Source organism: Ursus arctos, unplaced genomic scaffold (genome assembly GCF_023065955.2).
Source record: "Ursus arctos isolate Adak ecotype North America unplaced genomic scaffold, UrsArc2.0 scaffold_18, whole genome shotgun sequence".
Taxonomy (NCBI): Eukaryota; Metazoa; Chordata; class Mammalia; order Carnivora; family Ursidae; genus Ursus; species Ursus arctos.
In genome coordinates, this window is record NW_026622852.1 from 28,442,445 (window position 1) to 28,460,355 (window position 17,911).

Sequence of the window (17,911 nt, forward strand, 5' to 3'; positions counted from 1 at the left end):
TGAAGAGCGTGCTCTCTTTGCTCTAAGTGACCTTCTCCCCACCAAGAAAGATACCTCATCCAGGGAGCACAGTGAGAGACCTGAGCCCCAGAAGGAGAATGGGACTGGGGAAGGAAAGATGGAGTCCAGGAATCCTGGAAGTGGGTTTCTTCCCATTCACAAAATTGCCTCACACAATTCAAGGCTTCCATGAGACAGAAGGGAGTCCCTAAGGTCACCTTTTACTCCCTGCTGTAGCCATTCTACAGCAGTTTGTGCAGTGATGGTGGGAGGTAAAAGGCATTGGGGGAAATGAGGCATTAGGTATCTGTGAATTTCAGTTTTTCTTCCCCTCCTTAACTCTCACTACAACCTCCTTCCAAAGGGGACCACAAATGTCTGGCACCAACAGGTACTCAGGGACCACTGAATGAAGCATGTCAGCCTCTGAAAAGATTTTTGCAATCGGAGTCATTTCATCCAAATGACACTTCATTTTTTTTCAGTTGCACTTAGAGGGAAGACCTAAATATAAGTCCCAAACCTGTCTTCACAGCTTTGTGATCCGATGTAAGTTAGTCTCTCTGATTCCATTTCACCATCTGTAAAATGGGGTCACAACATTGGCCCGTCATGCGGAAGTGTGGTAGGATAAGTATGTGAAGTGCCTGGTGTAAGCCCTGGGTAATAACAGGAGTAAAGACAGCAGAGGTAAAGGAAGCAGAGCCAGGAACACAGCAGACGCTCCAGCCCAAGAGCTCGATGGTCGTTAGTAGCTGTTGCTGTTGCTGGCTTTGTATCTTAGAGGAAACATCTGACTTAGAGGAAGATAACATTGACGGTACATATCAGTACCTATTTTAAGATGGTGTGTTTCCTTTTCCATCATGTTTTCTTTCCAGGCTATAAAGTGCTGTTTAGCAGATCTTCCACAGTCTATTGGCATGTGGACACCAGATGCTGTGCTTTGGCTGAGAGATTCTGTTTTGAATTGCTCGGACTGTAGCATTAAGGTTAGTTCTCTTGATACATTTGGAAAGGGAGCTGTAAGCCAGAGGGCTCATTTGTTTTTCTGTGAAAGAATTTTATCTTACCTCAAACTGGTGCTTTCAGATCTGACACACTTTCATAGTTAAGAGATTGGTTACACGTGTGGTAAGGTATTTCATGGTTTGATTTTTATTTAAGAATTTATCCTATATCTCCAATATTATTTTTAAACTCTTTATATAATTTTTCCACTATTAATAAGGGAACAGAGATAGTTCTCTGCTCCTATTTTGCTCCATGATAAAGAATTAAGTTCCCAACAGAGGGACCATCTATCTCTTGATAAATGTTTCTGAAGATCACTTAAATAGTCTTCTATTTCTTTTTTTTCTAAAGTAGAATGGCTTATAAGCAAATCATTTGCTTATAATCCTGTTTTCTGCCTCTTAAAGTTTACTTACACTGATTTATTTCATGAGCTCCTATTTCTTTTTCTGTACTTTTCACCTTTGTATCAAAAACATTGCTCTTATTTCAAAGAATAGAAATGTAAGATATTCTCTGTTTTAACTAATGAAAGCAATGTTATTTTATATAAGCATTTAACAATGAAATGTCCTTGAGAAATATCTTCATGAAAATCTCTAAATTATTCTAGCTTACATAGATTTTCTTATGTTTATACAATTATACAATTAATGACCATTTTATGTTCTTCAATTGCCACATGATAAGGAATATTGTTTTCTTAGCTATGATTTCAGATCTTAAAGCCAGAGTATTGGGTACTCGATAAAAATGTTTTCTAATGGTTGATTTTTGAAATGGCACTTCTGTATCATAAATATAAAATTAAATTAGCAGTTGTTCATTCATAGCACTTTGAAGTGCTAATTAATTTAAATAGATTCATCTTGCTAGGAGGAATATTTTTAAGTAAATTAGTGCAGATGGATTGCCTTGTCACCCTGTCTCAGACCTCTATTCCTGCCTTTCATTCCCGGCCCTATTTGGTAAGAGGTCGATGTGGCTGAAAGCATCTCATTTTTGTCATTCCCAGGGTAAACGAGAGGAGCTGGTAAGAATTACCAGGCACCCAGCCCTTTGGGACACACAGCTGTACAATCCCAGTTGTCAGTCTATGGGGTTTCCATACAACACTCTCCCCTCTGGCAGAAAGAAGTAGCCAGGTAGACAAAGGTCTCCTGGACAAGAGGGCAAAGCTGTAATTTTGGCCTATTCAGTGCAGCTTTTTTCTGCTTTTTCTCCTTAGGTTCCCTCCAATGTAACTGGGGAGGGGGGCAAAGGGTGAGGGAAGATATATTAAGCCCAAGTAAGGCATCGGACCGGAGGTCCCCAAGAGTATGGTGAACGTCAAAGCTTTAGCCTTTGCTTCCCAGGGTGAAGGTGCAGCAGCCTGGGTGGAACGCATGGAACATCTTGCCATTCTTGTCATTAGTTTTCATTGTTGAAGCTGGGAGATGAGCACATGAGGGTTCATCATTACTGTTCTTTTTACTTTGAGTGTTTTTAAATGTCATTAATTTAAAAAAAAAAAGCTTTTAATCATGATATGTAGACTCCATCCCAGTGATAATGATACAAGGTATCCTCAGTCTTTAGAGGCCAATAAAGTTTTCATTTCCATAAGCCAGCTGCTGGCATCTAGACACTTTGGACTTAAGAGCCTAGTCACTACTACAGCCGTGATAGATAACTTACCTTACCTTAAATAAAATGAATTTTACCAAGTTGGGGTTTCTTGCAAAATACCATGTTTTAATATTTAAGGTTAATATTATAACTGCCTCTTGGAATTCAGTGTGAACTTGGATTTGTAGAAATGTCTTGTGTGTTTTCCAAAGGTTACAAAAGTGGACGAAACCAGAGGGATCGCACATATTTATTTATTTACCCCCAAGAACTTCCCCGATCCTCACCGCAGTATCAATCGCCAGATTACCAACGCAGACTTGTGGAAGCATCAGAAGGATGTGTTTTTGAGTGCCATATCCAGTGGAGCTAGCTCTCCCAACAGCAAAAGTGGTGGCACCCCCATTCCAGGCAACACTGGAGAGAATTTCAGAAAGAGCCTCACGGATGCCATCAAGAAGTCCGTGGTGGACCACAGTAGCTGCTTCTCCATGCAGGAACTGCCACCTCCTGTCCACCTGTCGAAGCCAGGGGAGCACATGGATGTGTACGTGCCTGTGGCCTGTCACCCAGGCTACTTTGTCATCCAGCCCTGGCAGGAGATACACAAGCTGGAAGTTCTGATGGAAGAGATGATTCTGTACTACAGTGTGTCTGAGGAGCGCCACGTGGCCGTGGAAAAAGACCAAGTGTATGCTGCGAAAGTGGAAAATAAGTAGGTCCTTGGACAAAGCATTTTATTCTACTAAGAAAAATGTGTAGAGTGATACCAAGAGTCCTTAATCCCTGCAGGGGGACTTTGAACTGTACAAATGGAAATTTTGAATGTGAAACGAGACTAATGAATTATGCCCTTTTTAAATATTTGAAATGATGTCATTTATCTAAAAATCTAGTGACCGTATATTAAATTCCTGTTAAAACCTAATTATATCTAAAATGAGGGTTTAAATGTTTTTTCTACCTTTCTATTAGACAAAATATTGTTTATTCAGAAAATAACTTTTTAAATTGAATGACTTTTAAATTTTAAGAACTAAATGCTTATTGTAGAAAATTTAGAAAATACAAAAAAGCATAAGAAAATCAGCCAAACAGACATAACCTTTGTTAAACCACTTATGTATTTCTTCTAGTTCTTTTCTATACATATTCATACAATTGGTATAGTATTATTATATATAATTCTACACCTACTTTTTTCATTTCACATAATCCAGGGAACATTTTCCCATGTGATAAAATTTCTTCATAAACATGTTTAATGGCTGATAATAGTCCGTCATATGGAGAAATCATAATTTACTTACTGTTCTCTTATGTAGGTTTTTTTTTCTCCCAGGTGTTTCACTATTGTAAATAACAATGAACATAAATCTTTGTTCCAATCTCAGATTATTTATTTCTGAGGTAGATTCCTAGAAGAGAGATTACTTGTTTAAAGATTACGAGATTCTTGACAGACGTGGTCCGTTGCTCCGAGCGAGCCGCGCCGCCTTCTAAGCCGTGTCGCAGGGCGTCGCTCACCGCTCCGGCCCTCGGACCGCGAGAACCCCAGGTCCCCATTTGTGTAGCACTGCCGTCCGTTTTCTCCCAGTTCACATGCGGACCCACACCCTCCCTTCCTGAAGCCCCGCAGTAGTGCTGGTTCCCACCCAGGGAAGCCCAGTCACGACACTGCGTGCGCTACAAGGTCATCAAAGCCCTGGAAGAAGGAACAGCTTACCTGCGTCCAGCTCCTTTGCCAGCTCTCTCAGGGGAAGTGCCCACACTTCCCTGATGATGCCACACACAAAGAAGTGTTCCCAACAACGCACGCACGCACGCACACACACACACGCACACGCACACACACCCCAGAACTCAGTTTAAAAGGTCAAACTGCTTCTGTTTTTTTTTTTTATACAATGCTTTCGTTCATTCCTAAGACATCAAGCATTGGCATTTGTAAAAATTTTGTTATTTTCTTGAGGGGAAAAAAACCTAATTTTTAACTCTTAAGAGTGAAAAGCATCATAGCTCTCATTTTAAAAACCATTCAGCTTCTATGTCACAAGGTTTCCATCTTCAAAAAAACCATTTTCACTATGTTATGTTATTTCCAACCGTAAGCATGCGTGGGTTTAATTCCAGCCAGGAACATCATTTGTATAAATTGCCCTCATCAGAACTCGTCACAGAATAATTTAATCACGGTTGAAACGAAACTAATGTTCACTGTTATCTGAGGGGCAGATCGATGGTGATTAGCAGTGGGGAGGGCAAGGCTTGTGTGGGGCAGGAGAACCCCTTAACGGGAGACCCATAGTGTGGCGCTTCAGACCGGGCCCCCTCCCCACAGGGGTCCAACAGTCCTGTCGGGGCTCTGCGACTTTAACCAGCTAATTTGTCTCTAGATCATCAAAGATGTCTTACCTACGAGAACAGATTATCCAATATTTTCTTAAACTTCATGAACTCAATCAGTGTAAAGCGTAAAGAGTTTCTATCTTGCCTATACCCCAGGACTATTACTAAGCCCTGTTCCCAACTGTGGCAAATTAAGGCTTAGGAATTTCAGATACACTGTTGATCACAGTGGTTTCCAAGTCCATCTTGGCTAAGAATAGCCAAAATTCTCCTTCCTCACCCCAGACATCCTGAATCAGAATCTCGGGGGGGGGAGGAGCCCCAGAATCAGTATTTTTAAAAAACTCTCCGGATGATCCGCAAGCAGCCTTGCCCTGCAATTGGTAATCTAGTCCAAATAGAAGCCTTTATTTAAGCTATTAGTGTTGAAAATTAAAAGCTACAGAGAAACAGGACATACAAGACTTCTGCTAGCTCTTCCCTCGCTGCTCTGTCCCTCTTAATTACACACTACAAGCGCAGACCACCAGCATTTGCCCTGTACAATTTAAAGACAATGCTATAGGTGGAAACCACAAATTTTTATCTCCTTTTGCACTTTCACAAATTTGGCAACCTGCACCAAACTGGCACTTCCACATATGAAAATTTCTCTTTAATTTGGTCTGATGTGCTTATATTTACACAGCTTATCTTCATTTTAATAATAATTATAATGATGATGATGATGGCTACCATTTGCCAAGCACCTGTGATGTGCCCAGTCACGTGCTAGGCACTTTATATATATGGTTTCTGCAAGTGAATTAAAATTAAATATTGCACATGAGATAACTGAGGCTCGGAGAGGTTAAATAGCCAAGGTGACACAGCTGGAATGTGGCCCCAGGGGGACTCCAGCCCAAGTCTGTTGGTCGCCAAAGTTCATATACTTATTATGATACTTTAGTGTGTCCCTGTTGTCTCTGTGACTCATAGAGTTTTGCTTGCTGCACTGTGGGCTTATCTGCAGGTTTCTGGAGTTTCTTCCCATAAACCCTCAATCACTAGTGTCCAAAATTGGCCTTTTTGTGGCTTTCTTACAAGAGTTCACCTTACAGCAGCTCTGGGGGTTTCCTGGACCCATGCTCCACCGGTGTGCTGGAGAATCGGTCCAGTCTGGCCAGCCCCAGCCCGGCAGTGTGTTTCAGGAAAGGTCCTGCTGTTGCACTGGTCTTGGGGCTTATAGCTAATGACCCTGTTTCAGAGGGTGACTGGGTCTGCAATCCAAGGCGGAGCCCAACTCACACCATGCAGGAGTGGAGGCTGCCTCCATAGATGCTTACATTTTAGATGTTACAATCTTCCTTTCCTTAGTGTAGTAATACTCTTCAATCATGTAATCAAGACTCCAGGACTAAGCTTTTCTAATTGTGATGATGATGAGTGTAGGCCCAGAGGAGAAAAGTACATTCATGTGAATTTCTTTCTGGCACCTCGAATTCCAGGTCTGAAACCATGTTCTTCTTCCCCACACCCTTCTATCCTTTCCAGGTTCTTTATTCTGGGCAGTGGGCTGGACTTTGTGTTTTGTTTTATTTTGTTTTCCAGTGTCCTCACTTGGCATAACTAAAATTGTCACCTTTGCATTCAGAATGTTTTGTAATCTTTTCCCACACTCTCTCCCGAGTCTGATTTTCTCTTCCTTCACACGTTCCTCCTCCTTGCTCTGCTGTGGTGTTTGCTGCACTCCCAGTTGCCATGCCCTGTAGAATCTTCTGTGCTTTTTCTTCTCATGCATGTCTTCAGCCTAGCCTGGTTCCGCTTGCCTCCCTCTGCCTCTCTTCCACACACGTCCCTCGTCTCAGACCTGTGGCCGCCTCTGTCTCCCCGTCAGAGTGAAGGAATCTCCTTGTCTTGTCCCGATCAGCCTCCATCCGCGTCTGCTTAGTGCTGGTTGCTGGTTTCTGTGCTTGGTCTCCTGCCCTTCTCCACCAGGCCTGTAAATGGGGGCTGAGTGAACAGACTCCATCAAGTGCGCCGGTGGCAAAGCAGAGAATAGTAACCTTTGGGGTAAGAAGAAGCAATCTCTTTAAAAAATCTCAGTGAAGGAACAGTTCTGTATTCCAATAAACATCATTTACATTAATTTTTCTTTTTTATCATACATTGTTACCCATAAAGCAGATGGTGACTTTATGTATTTTTCCTTCCTTTTCAATCCAATGCACGTCTAGGTGGCACCGGGTGCTTTTAAAAGGAATCCTGACCAACGGGTTGGTGTCCGTGTACGAGCTGGACTATGGCAAGCACGAACTCGTCAACATAAGGAAGGTGCAGCCCCTGGCGGACGTGTTCCGGAAGCTGCCCTTTCAAGCCGTCACAGCTCAACTTGCAGGTAATTTCTACAGGATTCAAACTCGTGCCACCACACGGTGTATAGTGTCATTTTGTCCTGGGCACTCAGAGAGCACACAGTCACTGGCCCTATTGAGGTAACTTTTTATTTCCTTTGGCAAACAACTTCCTGGCCCTACTGGAAATAATTTTTTTTTTAAGATTTTATTTATTTATTTGACAGAGGGACAGCCAGCGAGAGAGGGAACACAAGCAGGGGCAGTGGGAGAGGAAGAAGCAGGCTCATAGCGGAGGAGCCTGATGCGGGGCTCGATCCCAGAACGCCGGGATCACGCCCTGAGCCGAAGGCAGACACTCAACCGCTGTGCCACCCGGGCGCCCCTACTGGAAATAATTTTTAATCATCTCTCACCGTCATGCCCTCCCACCGTATCTGCTGCTTTTATTTTTCCGTGTTCCTTTCTGTCGGTGGTCTCGCGTAGGGGTGTGTTCCTAAGCCTGTCATCTTAGCACGGGGATGGTCTCGCATCCTGCTTTCTTCTTTTTTAGCATTTTTTTTTTTGTCCTAACTACTTTTTGAGTGTCTTGATAATGATTTTTAATAGCTGCAAAAGATTCTGTCTAATCAATATTTCCCTTTTATTAAGCATTTAGGTCATTTATACTCTTACTGTAAATTATGAGAACACCTGCAGCTGCGTGTACTAGCCAAAACAAACACAAAAGCAACAACCAATAGGAGGAGCACACGGCTCATTAATATGTGACAACATCGTATAAATTATAATGCAAATACATAATAGGTTTCCGCAATGAAAAAACATTCCTAGGTCACAGACCAACTGAGTTTCCAGTTGCATTGCATTTGACAGCATGCAAGTCTTTGGTTTCACCACATTCATACAGCCTATTGACTATTATTATTAAAATCTGAGGGTTTGGGGCTGCGTGGGTGGCTCAGTCAGTTGAGAGTCCACCTGGTGATTTCCACGCAGGTCAGGATCTCATGGGTCTTGAGATCAAGCCCCGCCTCGGGCTCCACAGTCAGCAGGGAGTCTGCTTGAGATTCTCTCCTCCTGCCCCTCCCTGACTTGCACATACATTCTCTCTCTCTCTCTCTCAAATAAATAAATATTTTTTAAAAAATGATAAAAAACATCTGAGGATGCAAGTTAGTAGGTATACAGGGGTACTTGTTTAAAATATTGTCCAGTTAGGTTTCTGTGACAGCCGTGCAAATGCGGGCAGCCCGGCCGTGTGCGCCCCACGGGGGTAGCACACACGCTTGGGTGCAGCGCCACCCAGAGGCCCGCCGGCATTCGCAGAGAGTGTGGAGGCCAGAGGGCTGAGGGATGCAGACCGCCGCCATCGGGGGCTGTCTCTGGCCTGTCGTGCTGGGATATGGGGGGTTGTGACCCATGGGCCACCCTAATTCCTTACCGCGGCTCATCCCATACATTTAATACAGTGGCAGAAGTGATCTGATCTCAGAAATGACAGAAATTATGTATATAGATTTTTTCTTTTAATTTTGGCCAGCTTTTATTGGCGTTATTGATATCTATATATAGTGTTATTTTGAAGTATTTTTCAGTTTCTTTGTGTCTCCTTCCTGCTAGATTTCAGAGGAAATGCCCATGGTAGGTAGATAGGAACCAAAAATGGCATTTTGCAGATGAACATGGCTACCACTGAACTGCTTTGAAATCACACAGAGTTTCTTCAGATTTAATGATCACACTTTTTTATTTTGAGTTTCGAATGTTCAGGTTTTGCTAACAACATGTGTTGTTAAGCATGACAGTCAAACTGTCGAGAGAGGGCATCTCTGTGAGGAACAAGTACACGGCACCCTCGTTCCCATCACCAGCACCGCGGCTCACAGTCACCGGGCTCACTGTGTGCAAAGGCCTCCACCAGCCACTCCATTTTATTGACTTCTCCCCCACAGCAGGAGGGTTATGTGCTGTTACTGTTGCTATTTTTTTTTATAATAATTTTTTATTATATTATGTTAGTCACCATACAGTACATCCCAAGTTTTTGATGTAAAGTTCCATGATTCATTAGTTGCGTATAACACCCAGTGCACCATGCAATACGTGCCCTCCTTACTACCCATCACCGGCCTATCCCATCCCCCCCCACCAAAGCCCTCAGTTTGTTTCCCAGAGTCCACAGTGTCTCATGGTTCATTCCCCCTTCTGTTTACCCCTCCTTCCTTCTTCCCTTTCTTCTCCTACCGATCTTCCTACTTCTTATGCTCCATAAATGAGTGAAACCATATGATAATTGTCTTTCTCTGCTTGACTTATTTCGCTTAGCATTATCTCCTCCAGTGCCGTCCATGTTGCTGCAAATGTTGGGTAATCATTCTTTTTGATGGCTAATATTCCACTGTATATATGGACCACATCTTCTTAATCCAGTCATCTGTTGAAGGGCATCTCGGCTCCTTCCACAATTTAGCTATTGTGGACAATGCTGCTATGAACATCGGGGTGCATATTGCCCTTCTCTTCACTACGTCTGTATCTTTGGGGTAAATACCCAGTAGTGCAATGGCTGGGTCATAGGGTAGCTCAATTTTTAACTTTTTAAGGGACCTCCACACTTTTCCAAAGTGGCTGTACCAACTTGCATTCCCACCAACAGTGTAAGAGGGATCCCCTTTCTCCACATTCTCCAGCAATTGTTGTTTCTTGCCTTGTCAATTTTTGCCATTTTAACTGGCGTAAGGTGATATCTCAGTGTGGTTTTGATTTGAATTTCCCTGATGGCTAATAATTTTGAACATTTTTTCATGTATCTGTTAGCCATTTGTGTGTCATCATTGGAAAAGTGTCTGTTCATATCTTCTGCCCATTTTTTGATTTGATTATTTGTTTCCCATGTATTGAGTTTGAGAAGTTCTTTGTAGATCTTGGATACCAGTCTTTTATCTGTAGTGTCATTTGCAAATATCCTCTCCCATTCCGTGGGCTGCCTGTTAGTTTTTTTGACTGTTTCCTTGGCTGTGCAGAAGCTTTTTATCTTGACGAAGTCCCACAAGTTCATTTTTTCTTTTGTTTCTCTTGCCTTTGGAGATGTGTCATGAAAAAAGTTGCTGTGGCCGATGTCAAAGAGGTTGCAGCCTATGTTCTCCTCTAGGATGTTGATGGTGTTGCTATTAACCGGCTCAGGAAATAGCAGCTTGGAGGCTGCTCTAGGCTCCTCTTGTTCTCAGAGAACACAGCCACTCACTGTATGGATAGCAGGTCTGTTAAATTAGGTGTGAAACCCCCAGACCGTCATCACTATGGGACATCACTTATAGTTTCTGTAATCCAGTATATGTGGACGTAATTCGTGTTAGTTTACTAATATTTTTTGAAAAACACATAGTCTTAATTTTACTTTAAAACCTAAATTAGAATTCTAACTTAGAATTCTCTAACTTGAGCCCTCAAGCATGGGGATTTAGAAATACATGGGGTTTACAATTAATCTGGTCCAACCAGTTTATTTTATGATAAATGAACTGAGGCCTGAGAGGCCAGTTGACTTGCCCAAGATCATACCATACGATGGAAGAGCTGAGAATGGGAACTGGATCTCCAGACTTCCAATCCAGTGTTTTTGCCATGATATTGTATATAATTTTGAAAAATTAGTATATTCTAAGTATATGAATTCTCTTCCTCCTCCTCCTCCTCCTTCACTATATTTGGTTCATCAAGGGAAAAAAGTCTGTAAATAAGAGACATGTCATTGAGATCATTGATATTTTATTTTAGTTGAGTATAGTTATTTTTGATATTTTATTCCCCTTGGTTATCCCCATTGTCAGTTTAAATCTACATACACTTTATATAGGGAAATGGGCGGTAGTGACTCTAACTTCATTTTGTAACAGCAGTAAATCTCAATGAAACTTTTGTCTGTAGGTAAAGGTTTACAGAAGTAACCCCATTCAGAATAGGGAAACTATTATAAGCTGGACTGTTTTAAGATTGTTGAGCAACTGTTTTTTGTTTTTTTTTTAATTAGACAAGTCTAACCTGGTATGTTTCAGCTACTTTGGAATTGACTGAATAGTTTTCCATTATCACAGACCAAAGAAAGGCTCACCTGACCCCTCACTGACCCTTGTACTCCCTGGCTTTCTCCTAGGGGTGAAATGCAACCAGTGGTCTGAGGAGGCTTCGATGGTGTTTCGAAATCATGTGGAGAAGAAACCTCTGGTGGCACTGGTGCAGACAGTTATAGAAAATGCTAACCCTTGGGACCGGAAAGTAGTGGTCTATTTAGTGGACACATCGTTGCCAGACACAGATATCTGGATTCATGATTTTATGTCAGAGTATCTGGTAGAGCTTTCAAAAGTTAATTAATCACTGCTTCTGAGATGTTGACAACTAATTCAGATTTTTTAGCAATAACAAAATGTAGTAGGCTTTAAAAAAAGAAATCTTATCTCTGCTACAGAGCTCTGACTGCTGTGGGGATTGAAAAGAATATGCTTCTGTTTGATGAAAGATATTTAACAAGTTTTGTTCTAACAGAATTGACTTTTCAAAGAAAATTGCACTTGAATTATTACTATAATATTAGAATAAAAATGTTTATCAATATAAAAACTGACCGCCTTATCATTTCTAGGCCCTATGATCTTAAGATGAAGGGTTTCCCTTTCTATTCATGTCTTCTTTGTGGTGCTGGGTTCCTTTACAGTTAGACTGTGAGAACTTCATGACTTAACCCTGGTGTAGTGGTGTGTCCCAAAGCCAGCGGTCACCAGACCGTGTGAGGACTATCTGGAGTTGTTAGCACATTAGCACTGCTAGTGGTGCTGGAGAGAAGCAGCCCACGTGAACCTCAAAGCATGCCCCTCACCCCAAATCTTGAGTGGCATCCCACTGCCCAGAGAGTCCACGCCTTCCACAGTCTCCCTGCCCAACCTCATTGCCCACCCTCCCTAACCAGCCACACTGGACCTTTATCTGGCTCCCGAGCCCCATGCTTGTACACCCAGGACTATATTCTACAGCAAGCCTTGCTCCCCTCCAAACCATGCCTATTCTGTTTCTTCAGCCTGCTGCTCATTCTCCCCCAACCATTTTTGTTTGCCAGTATCCTCCCTGACATCCCAGGCTGACCTTGAAAGACTTCCCTGGTACCCCTCCCACTCTATTATATTTTGAGTATGCCTCTCCTGGTGCCCAGACTTCGCTGAGCTTTATAGTATATAATTAGTTGTCTGTGCACCAATCACCCCAACTAGATTGTGAGCTCCTTGAAGGAGGGGGAGGGGTCTTAGTCATCTCTTTAATGGTGTCCTGGTAAATGTTTGACAGTTGGTGCTGGTGGGTGTGGGCAGGGAGTAAGCCTTGATTCACAGTGTCTGCTGATTCCCAGTATCTGCTGATTCCCATGTTGTAAATACTCCCACCATTGTTGAGTTTCCGCTAACAATGTGACATCACTGAATGCAGAGTTGGGAAAACACATACCCAAGCAGCTCTTGTGAGCCTGTGCACTGGACTCCAGAACACACTGCTGTGTCTTCCACAGCAGACAGAACGATTTCTTGAGCATATCCCATCAGGCACCCATTATGTGCCTGCTATTCAATGGGCAGGATGGACTGACGGATAGGTTGAAGGCCTTCCTAAGCAGTGGTCCAAAAATGACAGGAGCAAGGCCCTGGACTAAGAGGGAGCAGTGGGAATGAAGAAAAAAAGGGCTTTTGAAGTTTTTAATTAGTACTGACATTTTAGATCCAGAAGACAGGAAAAAGGAAGTGTGGAAAAGTGAAGTCAAGTCTTAAAGTCTGGGAGGCTAGGATGATGACCCTTACTCCATTTGGGAAACTGAAAATTTTTATTTTAAACATACTGAGTTTAAGTCAATTTGTCTCTGTGAGGATATGCATAAACTATTAAAAATGTGGATTCTTCTCAGGGGAGAAGACCAGGCTGGAGATAAAAATTCTTAAAATTTGCTTGTTTTTATTTGAGAAAATCTAGGAAAAGTGACAGCACAAAGAAAAAGACCAGATGTTTGAAGCTTTTCATGTAAAACATGTTGAAGTTATCTAACTTCTTAAAATTTATATTTAATATTTATAAAGTGATTCAAAATTCAGGAATGCTTATGCCAGTGATTTAAATAATCATTTATGATAAAACCAAAATATTCTGACATATAAACATTTAAGTAAAATAAACTAGTGCGGATGTGTTTTATAATGGTTGCTTTCCCTAACAAAAAAGAAGAAAAATCCTCAAATTGCCTACAGATCAAAAAGAGGTGGTTTCTATTTCACTGACTTTAGAAATGCTTCCATTATTTTTTAAAATAAAGCAATTGTGTCGTTGATGTAAGCGAAAAATTAACTGTGCTAGGACAATTTGACAGACGATGAAACCTGGCCCCTGCCTCATACCATATTCAAAGTTGATTCCAGGTGGATTCAAAGCCTAAACATGAGAGTCTAAGAAGGGAAGAGAACACAGGAAAGTACCTTGATCATCCAGGAGGACGAAGGATGTCCCGAACAGGACGAAGTGCTAACAACAGAGGCAAATATTGATATGTTAGACGATGTTAAAATGAAGAACACCTGTTTGTCCAAAGGCACTATTATGGTGGTGTAAAGGCAAAGCACCCAGTGGTCAGATATTTATATACAGACTATATTCAATCAGCAAAAGACTCTCCAGAAACAAAATGGCAACAAATTTGAACAAATATTTCACAAAGAGGAAATCCAACTGGCACCTAAACATGAAAAGGTGGTCAACACATTAGGACCTGGGAAATGGAAATTCAAATTTCAGTGGGAGACCACTACTCCTCCCAGAACCCAGAACCGTGACAATGTTTCAACTTCTGTTACTTTCAATTATTGAAGCCCGCGTGCACTCGTGCTGAAGGATGATATTGGTAAAGAATGTTCGCAGCAGCACTATTGGCTGTAGCTAAAACCCAGAAACAAATGTCCATTAATAGTAAAGTAGATTTTTAAAAAAATACTGTGGTATATTCGTGCAGTGGAAACCCCTACAGCCATGAAAGTAAACAAACTACGGCCACATGAAACCACGCGGATTAATCTCACAACGCGGAGCTGAGCAGATGGAGACAAAGCACGGAGGAAAGCAGTCAAGGAAGTGATTACTGTAGGAGTCAAGGAAGCGAGCACTTTAGGAGGGAGCTGTGACCCAGAACCACGCGGGTTGGTTTCTGGGCTGCTGGCCATGTTGTTTCTTGACTGAATGGTGGTTGCAACAGGTGTTCGTGTGATAAAAAATTTTTGAACCTGTGCACTTAGGATGTATGTCCTCTTAAATGTTTGATTCCACAACAAAAGGGTTTAAAAATAATCTGAAACAAATCATCGCTTTATTTAAAAATGCTTGACACATATCCCCCTGAAAAGAGCATTCTCTTACAGCTGTGAGGGTTTTGTAATGTAGGAATACATTTTCTTGGAAAACAAGACTCACAGAAGCAAAAATGAATGTTCCTCATTAGTAATCCATACACCAGGATTTTTTTTAAAAAATTTATTAATTTGAGAGCATGAGCACAAGAGCGGGGAGGGTCAGAGGGAGAGGGAGAAGCAGGCTCCCCACTGAGCAGGGCTCCATCCCAGGACCCCGGGATCGTGACCCCAGCGGAAGGCAGAGGCTTAACTGGCTGAGCCACCCAGGCTCCCCTATGCACCAGGATTAAAAGGAGTTACATTATTGGGGTCTACACAAGATAATTTCCCATAATAATTAGAAACCATACCTTCTGTCCACACGAATTCCTTTTTATGAGCCATTTAAAATTTTTAAACAAAGTTTTTGTTTGGTTTTAAGTGGTTTGTTCTGGAAAACGTATTAGCCTTTTAAGAAAGTGAGACTTTTTTTGTTGTATTTTAAGTCGGTATTTTGGACACTCCATTTCCGCTAAGTATAGAGAGAATGCATTCGACTCTTTTGGAACTATGTGCTCACAAAATGATCGTTACTAAAGCTTCGGCTCATACCAGACCTAGCTGGGCTGCTGGTAAGATGGGACAGGTGGTTGCTGTAGCCTAAAGACTAGAGGGGCAGCAGCTGCTTGGCTGGCTTTGCTCCATCCAAAGACCTACCGATTCTTACATCCCAGACGCCGCAGGAATGAAAATCCACCCACCTTTTTCCAGATAACTCTACCGCCGCTTAACCTCCTCCTGGTACAAGTGGAGAAACCGAGACTCAGACTCGGGGCTATCCACACCCCTTTGTCTGCGGAACCAAGCCTCGGGGCGCCCGGCCCCTGCCCCGCGCTGCCCCCAGCGGACGTCGCTGCCCGCGCGGGGACGGTCTACGGCGCCCCGGCGCCCCCGAGCGGAGGGAGAGGTACGGAGGCAGAGGGCGGCGGGCGGGGCGGGGCGCGGTGACAGCGCGGAGCCGGGCCCGCCCCTGGCTCCCACCCCCGGAGCCCACAGCGCCCGCCCGCCCGCCCGCGGCCGCCCGGGAGCTCGTCCAGCCCCGCGCTCCGCTCGCCCGCCCGCCGGCCGCCGTCAGAGCCCGTCCGCCTGCCGCCCGCGCTCGCCCCGTCGCCGCCCGCGCCCGCGCCCGCCCCCGCGGCTCTACGGCCCGGTAAGCCCCCCACCCGGCCCGGGGTACCCCTCGCGCTCCCGGGGCTCCCTGCCCCCGCGCCGGGGCCCCAGCCATATCTGGGCAAAATATTCAGCTGTCGCCGCCGCCGCCAAGAGGGACTGAGCGTGGCTCCCTCTATAAATAGCCGCCGCCTCGGGTTGCCTCCGGGGCTGGGGAGCCCTGGTCTCGGGGTCCGCAGCCCCGCGCTCGCGTCCGCGCCGCTAGGCTCCCGGGGCCCCAGCCGGGGCGCCCTCGTCTCTGGCCCTCGGCGCCGCGTCTGTAAGCAGCGGAAGGACCCATGCGCTCTCGGAGAGCGGCGCCCGGAGTCCTGGCGGAGCGGCCGCCCCCGCCACTCACCACCCGCCACCCTCTCGACTCCCGCGCCACAGGGCTCGGAGCCGGCGGGCGCTCTGCTGGGAACAGGTGCCCGGCCGAGCCCGGCCCGAGGCGTGGCCCTTCTCCGGCGGCCGAGAGTTTGGGGGTGGGAGTGGGGCGTTCGTGCTCGGTGGGCGAAGAACCGAGGTGCGGGCTGCGCCTGTTGGTGGCAGGAAAAGTTTCCCAAACTGCGGGAGATGACGCGGTTTAAAGCACCACGACACACGCATTTCGTGCAGAGGTAGAGCGGGGAAGAGCCTGGAGGCAGAAGCCCCCTCGCTGTCGCCAACTCACAGGGTGGCTTTGGCGAGCCCCCGCCCTTCTCTGGGCCTCAGTTTCTTGGTTCCTTAAGGACAGGGTTTGGTTCGGGCGATGGAGCTGGGAGTCTGGGCGGTGAGAGCAGCAGGGCGCGCTCTTGACCGCTGGCTTTCCCCACACCTGTTCGCCGGCTCTGGCCTGGGACGCTGGGGTCACAGGCGCGCACAGCCCGGGGCATTGTGGAAACCAGACACTTTGGCAGTCCCTCTGACTCAGGCCTATACTGGGACCTGCTAGGGACCTCGGAATAGCCTGCGCCGTATATGTCGGGGAAGAGCGTCCCACGGTAATTATGGGCACCTCTGCTGGGGAGCGGCCGTCACCCTCGCAAAGCAGCCTGTGATTCAGACGGCTTTAGACCCAACGAACCGGCCAGGACCAGGGGCTCCAGTCCAGCTGCTCCCTGGCCTCAGCTTCCCCATCTATACGGTGGCTATGATGCGGCCTTGGAGCCTCGCAAGCATCAGGCCACCTCCAGCCGCCCAGCCCCTTCCTGCTACCCTGACCCTGCACGTGGTCTCCACCTTGACCCTCTCAGATTCTTAAAAATGACCTAGCCCAAGGTTTTCCGTATCCAAATCACAGAAGCAGACCCTAACTCTGGTTCTGGGCCCTCAGAGGGAGCACCCCCCAAACCCTCATCTTTCTCCCAGTGAGGACAGCTATTTTGTTGTTTGTCAAGGACCGCAGAACCCCCCCCCCCCACCACCACCACCACCGCTTGAGGTCCCCTCCTGCTGGACAGGCCAGGACGCCTGCAGGCTCCACTGGCCTTTCTCCTCTCTTTCCTGACCCTTCCTGCTGCCCAGGCAGGTCCTGGGGATCTGTGAGCACCCCACCAATGCCCCCTCTTCTTTGATCTGCTGCTGTCTAGAACTTTCCCTTGCTCAGACAAGAGCGCCCTCATTCTGAAATTTCATTTTTGTTTCAACTTTACTTTCTACTCTATATTTTCTCTAGACCCACCCCGAAGCCTCACTGATAAAGTAAGGGGAAGACAAGCAGAGCCCCATCAGTTTGAGCCGCGCAGCAAACGGCCGAGTGAAAGCAGCTTATGTTGTCACTTGGTGTCTTTACTCCCTTTAATGAGCCAATCTTGCAAACTCACGTTTTCGCCCATCTTGGCCCCTGAGTTGCTCCCAGCCTAAGTGGAAAGCCAGTGTCCTCTAAAAATAGCCTCCGCCCCCCCTTATCAGGGCCTCACACCTTCTGCCTCATCCAGGGCAGGGCTGTTTCCTGCTGCTCAGCAAAAACCTAAGAACAGGGAGTGGGTATGTAGTGGCAGCTCTGAG

At 45.2% G+C, this 17,911-nt stretch overlaps 2 protein-coding genes across 5 annotated transcripts in view; both read left to right on the forward strand.

Annotated features, from left to right (window-relative positions):
- TDRD7 (tudor domain containing 7) overlaps nucleotides 1-11,927 on the forward strand; it is a 74,695-nt gene extending 62,768 nt beyond the window's left edge. For all 4 annotated transcript variants that reach the window (XM_026506183.4, XM_026506187.4, XM_044386791.3 and 1 more), the window contains 4 exons: nucleotides 882-992; nucleotides 2,835-3,337; nucleotides 7,188-7,348; nucleotides 11,461-11,927. In XM_026506183.4, coding sequence (XP_026361968.2) covers nucleotides 882-992; nucleotides 2,835-3,337; nucleotides 7,188-7,348; nucleotides 11,461-11,681 — 996 coding nt within the window. In that variant the 3' untranslated portion in view covers nucleotides 11,682-11,927. The remainder of the gene's footprint in view (nucleotides 1-881; nucleotides 993-2,834; nucleotides 3,338-7,187; nucleotides 7,349-11,460) is intronic.
- Nucleotides 11,928-15,824: 3,897 nt separating this feature from the next.
- TMOD1 (tropomodulin 1) overlaps nucleotides 15,825-17,911 on the forward strand; it is an 83,928-nt gene continuing 81,841 nt past the window's right edge. The window contains exon 1 of the mRNA XM_026506180.4: nucleotides 15,825-15,926. The gene's annotated coding sequence lies outside the window, so the exon portion shown is untranslated. The remainder of the gene's footprint in view (nucleotides 15,927-17,911) is intronic.